Source organism: Vicia villosa, linkage group LG7 (genome assembly GCF_029867415.1).
Source record: "Vicia villosa cultivar HV-30 ecotype Madison, WI linkage group LG7, Vvil1.0, whole genome shotgun sequence".
In the NCBI taxonomy this organism is placed as follows: Eukaryota; Viridiplantae; Streptophyta; class Magnoliopsida; order Fabales; family Fabaceae; genus Vicia; species Vicia villosa.
This window is the reverse complement of record NC_081186.1, coordinates 55,769,786-55,779,520: the sequence shown is the minus strand read 5'-3', so window position 1 is coordinate 55,779,520 and position 9,735 is coordinate 55,769,786. Positions and strand designations below refer to the sequence as shown.

The following is a 9,735-nucleotide window of genomic DNA, read 5'->3' as shown; positions in this document are numbered from 1 at the left end:
CATGTATATTCCGAAGTTTGAGTTATACGAATGACCAAAAATAATTAATATATAGACAATATTAGTAGAAGTAAACAAATTTCAGATACCATTGAATGTATGATCTCTAAACATGCTAATAATATTCTTTGACTTTGAAAATGGGAAACAAACACATGTATTAAATAGTATCCAAAGACCGGTGCATACATTGCACCATAATATCGCTTGTAATCAATGACGCTCCTTATGAGGAAGGCCGAACATGAATTCTTCGTGGGAAGAATTATCTTTTTGCCTGCAATTTATTTCCACAGTAATGTGTAAAAACGTAAGACCCCAACATTATAATCTTTTAGAGAAAAAAGACAGTGTAGTATTAATACTAATTAGTGTAATATAGTATTTTTCATACCTTGAAAATAGTCGAATCAATTCTTCATACACCCCTTTATCAATGAAATCTTGAGTTTTAAAAAACTACAAATACATCACGAAATATATGATCAAGAAACTAATACATTTAAAACATGTTACTCGTAATGTATCATTTGGTTTAGTATAAAACATAAATAATATAATACCTGAAGAATAGAGATGTTTTGTTTTAGTGTAGATTTGGTAGAACAACAACTCTTTTCGATGCTTGAATTACATGGATTCTTGCTAAAAAACAGTGAAATAATTAACTTAAATAATATCCATGGTTTTATATCCAGAGATAAACTAATAAATAAACATTAAATCAATGACTCCAAAAATATGTTAGGACTAAAAAGTTGTAAATGTATAATATCAATACCTCTCCATCCTTTGAGATAATATTTCTCTTTTCACCATTTTCCAAAGTTGTGTTTTATCTGTTATGACGGTGGAGCACCAACCGAGAGAGTAAATCTGCAGACGTTTTACCTGTTTTAATAAGGATGATAAAAGTATTAGTGAAATGGTGATGAAAAATGCAACAAATAGTTTTTTTACATTTACTTTGCATAAACATGTAAATACACCTTATTATCGGGTTTGTCGATGGAAGAAATAGTTTGTTCGTCCTTCCATGTGCTCCATTTAGCTTCAAAGTGTCCCATCTAAAATTTATTGCACAATAATAGTGAGAGGAACAATGACCCAGTTGACATAATACAATGACATTAGAAAAATGATTCGGTATTACATACTTTTGTGTTGTAGTGAGGTTCAACATTCTTCTGTCTCAACTCCTTACATAATTGGAAGATTTCATTGTATTTTAGCTTGCCTGTATAGGAAACCAAAGGATAATTTTAGAGTAAGTCATTAGCAAGAAATATAAAATACTCAATCGTATTTACTGTAAAAAAATCAACGAAATAATGGAAATGAATTTTTATATTGTAGTTAGTAAATACCTGCGGGTGCGATAAAAGAATTTGTTTAAAGACTACATTTTTTGTATATTCACCATCTTCTCCCTGTAATTTTCCCTCTCTGATCAAAACTTTTGTCGTAGTCTGTGAGACACCTCTGGATAAAGCCACATATAACTGTCCATGACTGAAAACATGTCGTGGAAGATATATTCCAACATTTGCAATGGTTTGTCCTTGTGCCTTATTTATTGTGATTGCAAAACTTAGTCGTACAGGAAACTGCTTTCTACTTAGCACAAAAGGCAACCCATCACTTGCAGACGTTTTTATTTTAATTCTTGGCAAGAAAGCTCGTTTTCCTGCATTGCTTCCTGTCAAGATTTCCACATCCAACAGGTTCATAAATAAACCACGACATAATAACCGCGTCCAAGGTTGTCAAACTCGCGAGTCTACTCAAACTCGTAAAAGGTCCATAGACTCGACTCGCAGACTCGACTCGCAAACTCGTACGAGTCTATGGAAAATTAAAAATGACTTTAAAAAACTTGTAAGTGTTACATATATGACGCGCTCCTACATTTTTACACTTGTAATACCTAATATATGCATATACATATATATATATATATATATATATATATATATATATATATATATATATATATATATATATATATATATATATATATATATATATATATATATATATATATATATATATATATATATATATATATATATATATATATAGAGGAGGGATCAAATTACACCCGAAGAGTTACACCACGAGTTACACTCGTTCAATAACTACATCTCGAAATAATATTTTTTAAATTCAACCGTTGGATTGAAACATAATATCATATAGATCATTCCTATAAAGTTTGAGCTTAATCTATAATGATTTACTATGTCATTGAATAACATCAAAATTAACGTTATATGAAAGCTCATTTTGACGTTAATCTTTGGATATCTTGATGATATAGTAAATCATTATAGATTAAGCTCAAACTTTATAGGTATGATCTATATGATATTATGTTTCAATCCAACGGTTGAATTTAAAAAATATTATTTCGAGATGTAGTTATTGAACGAGTGTAACTCGTGGTGTAACTCTTCGGGTGTAATTTGATCCCTCCTCATATATATATATATATATATATATATATATATATATATATATATATATATATATATATATATATATATATATATATATATATATATATATAACACCAATTAACATTAAAAGTTTAATTTCATACTCTATAACAAATTTCTTAGCAAAAAAACTCGATAATAAAACAAATAAAATAACACAGTATGTAGTTAAAGACTTAAAGTACTAATATCTTCTTAATTGGCAACTATATAAAGCAGAAAAAATCATAAAAAAGATATGCTAATGGCTTCAGTCATCGAAAGCTCCAGTGAAATCATCACCATCTTATTCATCGGAATCTTGAGTATCATCATCAAACTCTACCCAGATGAAACAACTTCTTCATCATTAACCAATGTTGGATTGTTTGAAGTTCCACTACACAACATTAGTAACAACAACATCAGCTTAAACAATATTGCTAACAATAACATCATCTTGTTTAACATAAACTTCTGTTTCCACATTTTATTCATCAGGATCTTCAGTTATCAATTCATCATCTGAATGAATATCTTAAAATGAAAGAACAAGGCTCTTTACTTTTCCTTTTCTACTTTTCAAATTCATATTGCATATGACATAAACAAAATTATTTATCTTTTTTATGCAACATATCTTTTCTCTTTGAATGAACTTGCAAAGTAAATATTAATTCAACTCAATGTTTCTAAACAAAATAAAAATCAGGTCTATAAACAAACAAATAACAATTCATTATCATTTCAAAGGAATTTCAATTTCGTTCACAATCAGAGCAGCTACAAGTTAAACTTTGAACACGAATTGAAAACCTCTTTAATTCTAGAGTCATATCTCCATAGAAATCTCATATTAGAGACTAGAAGAGAGATATACTTTCTAATTCTCGTACAAGCAAAACAAAATAAGGGTTTTTTAAAAAATAAAATAAAATCTTTTGGGAAATTTAGGCCTTTATTGGTTTAAAAAACAAAATTAAAATATTTTATAGACTCGTAAACTCATGATAGACTCACGAGTTTATACGAGTTTGTGCGAGTCTACCCGAGTCTACTTGAGTCTATCAAAAATTGATTCTATGTGCGAGTCTACTCGTTTACGCTTCCTAAACTCGTAAACTCGTACGAGTTTACGAGTCTACCCGCGAGTTTGACAACCATGACCGCGTCCCATTACACAGTCCATATCTAGGATCTAGATTTCGCAGCAACATCAATGGTGCACCCTTTTTTATTTTTAGAATATGTGGTGGCAAACTACCCTGTGCAATTGAATTTAAAAATTCTTGCTGGTATAAATTATGAGTATCCCCCTCAACCTCGTCAAACGACAACAACTCATGCTCTTCTCCTGGAAACTGATCGATGATTATATCATTCAATTTTTGAACCTCGTCATTTGTTGGTGTCAAAATAGCTCTCTGTACCATATAAGGGGCATCCCATCCATGCAATTCTAATTCAGGGAAAATATGTTGGATAAGTACTTGTATAGAGTGTTCACCCTCCCACGGGATTGCAATTTGTGAAGGCAACCTCACCATGTCATCTGGTTTGGTAGGTTCAACACCATCACCAATGCGAATAAGAAATTCTGCAAACTCTTGGTCATGGAGTGACCGCATATTCTGACGCAACCGCAAAATCTTGGTATGAGCCCATAAATGAGACTGAACAATACACGCCGAAATCATTTGTGCCTTAGTACCTTTCTTTACAACAGGAAGAACTTGACGAAAATCTCCCCCCATGATCATAACCTTTCCACCAAATGGAGCATTGTTGCTACAAACATCTTGCAATGATCGATTTAAGGCTTCTAAACAATTTTTGTTTATCATTGGGGCCTCATCCCAAATTATTGCAGCTGCCACTCTAATGAGGTTTGCAAGATCTTTTTGCTTTTGTATACCACAGATGGAACCCGGCTGTATCTCGATAGGTATCTTAAATCGAGAGTGTGCAGTCCTACCACCGGGTAATAGTGTTGCAGCTATGCCGGATGATGCAGTTGCTAAAACAATTTCTCCTCTATTTCGTAAAGTTGCCATCAACGTTCTATAAAGGAATGTTTTACCTGTTCCACCTGGGCCATCAACAAAAAATATCCCACTGTATTTTTGGTCAATGACATTCATGATGGTTTTGAACGCAATCATCTGGTCATTATTTAATTTAGCAACAGATTCAATATCTTCATTTGGGATATCAACCGCTAACTCCTCTTGTATGACACCTGGGTTTAAATTCTCCTCCATTGCTTCAGGGGATAATGATGGGAGATCATAATCTTCAATTTTTTTGCCATGTTGGCCTAAGAGTTCATTCAAATCCTTCAACAACATATTAGTCAAGACTAATTCCACACCATTGTTCATTGCTTGATAATCCTCTGTCATATGTGTAAAAAACTCATTCCAAAGACTTCTAACATCAGTAGGTTCGCAAAATATTAGAATCGTCACGAATAACCTCCTTAAAGCATACGGCATTCGAAGACTCGCAACCTCAACCAAACAATCACGAATACTATGATCAGTCTCCAATAATCCTCGGTCCTCGGCTGACTTTTTAAATGTATTAAATGGGATGCCATTATTTGTAAGAAGATATTCCCAACTGGTTGGACATCTGACATGAGATAACAATAATCGCAAGTAGAACTTATCCCCCTCCGAAGGTGATACTGTATAGATTCTTCCAATAACTTTTCTCGTTGATCGCCTGCGATGCCATTCCTTGCCCCTACTGTTCCAACAGTAGTGCTCTGGTATCTCTCTATATAGATAACTCCTTGCCTCCGGATCTCTTTGATTTAGCGCAAAGAATTGTGTGAGCATTGTGTTGGAGTTGCGTTCATTATTTAAGACGTATGCAATTCTTTGATGTTCATAAAAGCGCACTTGATGGCGTTCTGGCAAGTGGATCTGTAGTCTTTCAACAGAAGGATATAATCGATAAAGAGTGAATCGGAAAATTCTCCATATTGCCTCGGGAGCACAAATCCATCTCGCATCAACATATTGCTGGACTTCGTCCATGTATGATCCTTTGTGAACCTCCATAGACACACGATCAGGGCCCTTGTACACATATTTGTATAGATACTTGATACTTTTAATACTACTGCAAACCTCTACATTGATGTGACAGTCATATTTTAACAGTAACCAAGGGTTATAAGGAACCACCCATCTATTATCAATAGACCTATCTCTACCTATAGATATAGGTTCGTCAAACCTTCTCCTATACTCTGGATATGAGTCAGTGCCTTGGCGTGTTTCATCACAAAATTGTTTGGGATACCTTTTTTTACATTGGCCATCTTTCATACATGGAGATCTTTGATTGAGTACGCCGCAAGGACCGTGGATCATATGTTTTACAACTACTTCATGCAACTGTGGTTCACATTCTAATTTAGGTATTTCAGTTCTAACCACGCTATCGTAATCTTTTGGGTCACGCAACTTGTCGTTACTTTCCAAGACCAACAACATATGCACATGCGGCAATCCTCGTTTTTGAAATTCAGTGACATACATGTAACTTTTAACCTTTCCTAAGACTCCTTTGTTAATGACATCATCCTTCAATTGCTCGAATTTAGCACGAAATATTCTCGTTAGTAAATCTGGGCGATCTTGTGGTGTTTGAAAAGGTAGAAGTTCTGATGTTATCTCACACCAAGAAGGATTGCACGTCATGGTCAAAAAAATATCTGGTTTACCGCTATTAAGTACAATAGCCATGCCATCTTCGTAACGTTGTGTCATGTCTCGGCGACCTCCAATAAATGATGATGGTAATATTGTTCTTTTTCCAATATTTTCTACGATGGTTAATGTAATGCGTTAAATTTAGGATATATGATTGGTTGTGATTAAACAAACAAAGAATTATCAATCTATAACTAAATACTAATGTGTACCTGCATTAGTTTCACCAACATGCAAAGCATCTTGTAAACCTTGGTACACTTCAGCACGTATATTTGACTGGTGTTCTCGAATCCACCTTAACCTCCCTGATTCAATTTTGACATAATTGTCTACGATATATTGTTGTAATAGTCGACCCGCATTTAACAACATTGATTGATCGCTTGGACGAATCTACGGGGGATTAGACAACATGTCGATAGTAAACCATATGTTTTTCAAATTATATTTATGCCATTATAATATGTAGTAAAAAATAACTTAAATGTACCTGAAGCATGTAGCTGTAATACGCTCGACATGACACTCTTCGCCCATTACAATTTGCCGTGTTAACATCCCAACCATGCGTCCCAAATGGAAACAATATAGGATACTGCAAGGGATCATAATATCCTTTTGTTTCTTGTACTTTCTTTAGATTTCCATCATGGCGAATGACATTAATGTCCCTTCCATATGCCATAGATTCAGTATCACCTCCAACAATAATTGCAGCGACTTGTTCCGCAGATGGAAGATTATATTGAGGGTGATTACTTGGACGCTCTTTGAGTATGAGGCTACAGTCACTGATATTTGGAAGTAAGGACAGTTGTTTGAACCTAATTACGAAAGGATTATACTGATGGAGCAAACGTTGTAGTTTTTGAACCACAGATTCATCTAGTTGTGGATTTTCCCGCATTCTATAATGTAGCTCGTTATCTGTGTCATAGATGTATAACTGTAGGAAGCGTGGCCTGTCACCCTCATTGGGATAGAAACTTCCGATGTTATGGTAAAAAGCTCCTTGAGCACGAAATGTATATATACCACGACCAGATGCAAGAATAGATTCATCGACGTGAACACCAATCGAAGTGAAAGATAAGACATAGTTGTAACTTCGAATATGCTGCCTAAAATGTTTTCCTTCTGCTGAACCATCCAAAAATAGTTCTTGAAATTCTGTAGGAGCATCAACCCTTGGAAACGATACTTTCCCACCAGAACAACATGTGTCACGTGATTCGTGGTGAAACAGTCTTGCGTTGCAACGTCTACAGGTAGTTGGATTAGGCAACCGAGATTTTGCCATCACCATGTTATTTTTGAAATTTCGAGCAATATTATATCTTGCTCGAAAAGGATGTCGCGAGGCTACATGAAGCGGATAGATATTGATTACTGAATATTATGTAAAATCTAAAATACAAATAAGAACTCAACGCACAGTGCATCAACATACAAATTTAATAGCGTATAATTTTCAATTTCACATCTCTTGAATGTAAGCGACATTTATTTGAGGGAGAAAGTTAATGAACATACATTGAGGATGACACGATGAGGCATTGTTTTCTCTTCCTTCCATATTAACATTCGATGTTGCTACATCCTCCAAAGATCCATCAACATGCATATCATCTGGTAAGAAAAAGATAAAATGTTCATATTTATGTATGTATATATATATATATATATATATATATATATATATGTTAAATTATTTATAGTATCTTTAAAACAATAACCCATTATACCTGTACTACCAGACTGAGTGTTGTTGATAGATTGATGGGGTGTTACGAACGTACGACCTGTGGGGTTACACACATACATTAAACATCAAATTAACAATCATGTTGTATAATTTTATGACAAAAATATTTATATTGATCACTACCAACCAAGTGCAACATCATTAACATGTGTAATTCTACTCGGGCCGGCTTCATGGTCATGAGTGCCTTGAAAGTGTGAACTTGGAAAAGTCATATTTGTCAAATTTTGCAATGGAACTCTCGATCGACTGGTTATAGTGTGTAATGTTTGAGGATGCTTCTCTTGTTCTTGTCGTCGCCTATAATTTTCCCGTCGTCTTAATAAATGATTTTCTCTTTGTGTGCTGTCCATAATTTGTTTTCTTTTGCGTTCATTTTCCGCCCTTCGTGCCCGTTGATGTTGACTTGATACTTGACGGGTATCATTCTCCATTTTGAGGATATAGCTGCCAAAACACTCACACGTAATTTAAAAGTAATTAATTACATTGATCACATTTGAAAAATAATATCAAATATAAAAAACTATATACTGTGTGTCTTAAAAATGTATTGTCGAAAAAAAAATAGGCGCAAAATCAGAGGACATTGAAGAAATAAATGACGATGTCATGCATGCATCAAAAAGATAATTAATGTATTAGAGATGGTAAACAGTATTCTTTTATGATATATATACAATACTTACATGCTTGTTACAAATTTTAGTAAAAAATTCAAACCCCTGAATTTTAGTGGATTTATTACTGCAATTGTAGATAGAGGTGATGAGATCATATGTGTTGCATTCTTATCAGGTTTTATAAGCAGTACGCAATATCTGGTAAGAATAAAAGATATGTGTTGCAATTGTATTCCTGTAGTCTAATATATTAAAAAGGACAATAAGGTTGCAATTGTACCCCCGAAAGGAATATTTAGAACATGCGCATTTAAAGATTTTTGTCATTTTTTTGGCATTTCTTCTCTTTTCTATTTATTCATTAGAACCACTCTTTCATACACACTGAAAAATGTCAAACACTCACCTACATTATTATACTACATACCTTTCTCTTTGTAAGTTGCATTATTATACTACAGTCACCAATCACAAATAAATGCATGTGATTTACTCACATATATGAGTTAATTCATACCAAACCAAACCATAGGAACCAAACCATCAGTATTCTTTTATGAGTCATTTTATGCTGACTCATAAAAGAATACTGATGGTTTGGTTCCTATGGTTTGGTTTGGTATGAATTAACTCATATATGTGAGTAAATCACATGCATTTATTTGTGATTGGTGACTGTAGTATAATAATGCAACTTACAAAGAGAAAGGTATGTAGTATAATAATGTAGGTGAGTGTTTGACATTTTTCAGTGTGTATGAAAGAGTGGTTCTAATGAATAAATAGAAAAGAGAAGAAATGCCAAAAAAATGACAAAAATCTTTAAATGCGCATGTTCTAAATATTCCTTTCGGGGGTACAATTGCAACCTTATTGTCCTTTTTAATATATTAGACTACAGGAATACAATTGCAACACATATCTTTTATTCTTACCAGATATTGCGTACTGCTTATAAAACCTGATAAGAATGCAACACATATGATCTCATCACCTCTATCTACAATTGCAGTAATAAATCCACTAAAATTCAGGGGTTTGAATTTTTTACTAAAATTTGTAACAAGCATGTAAGTATTGTATATATATCATAAAAGAATACTGTTTACCATCTCTAATACATTAATTATCTTTTTGATGCA

General features: G+C 33.4%; 1 protein-coding gene across 1 annotated transcript; it reads right to left on the bottom strand.

Annotated features, from left to right (window-relative positions):
• Positions 1 to 213: 213 nt before the first annotated feature.
• On the bottom strand, positions 214 to 8,185 carry LOC131619101 (uncharacterized). The gene is made up of 13 exons (XM_058890239.1): positions 8,098 to 8,185; positions 7,951 to 8,007; positions 7,739 to 7,834; positions 6,696 to 7,567; positions 6,415 to 6,598; positions 3,652 to 6,315; positions 1,672 to 1,759; positions 1,368 to 1,617; positions 990 to 1,067; positions 782 to 891; positions 564 to 645; positions 395 to 459; positions 214 to 277 (listed from the first exon to the last, which is right to left on the bottom strand). Exons 1-13 carry the CDS (start codon positions 8,183 to 8,185, stop codon positions 214 to 216), a joined length of 4,698 nt encoding a protein of 1,565 aa, XP_058746222.1.
• Between the last annotated feature and the right edge of the window lie 1,550 nt (positions 8,186 to 9,735).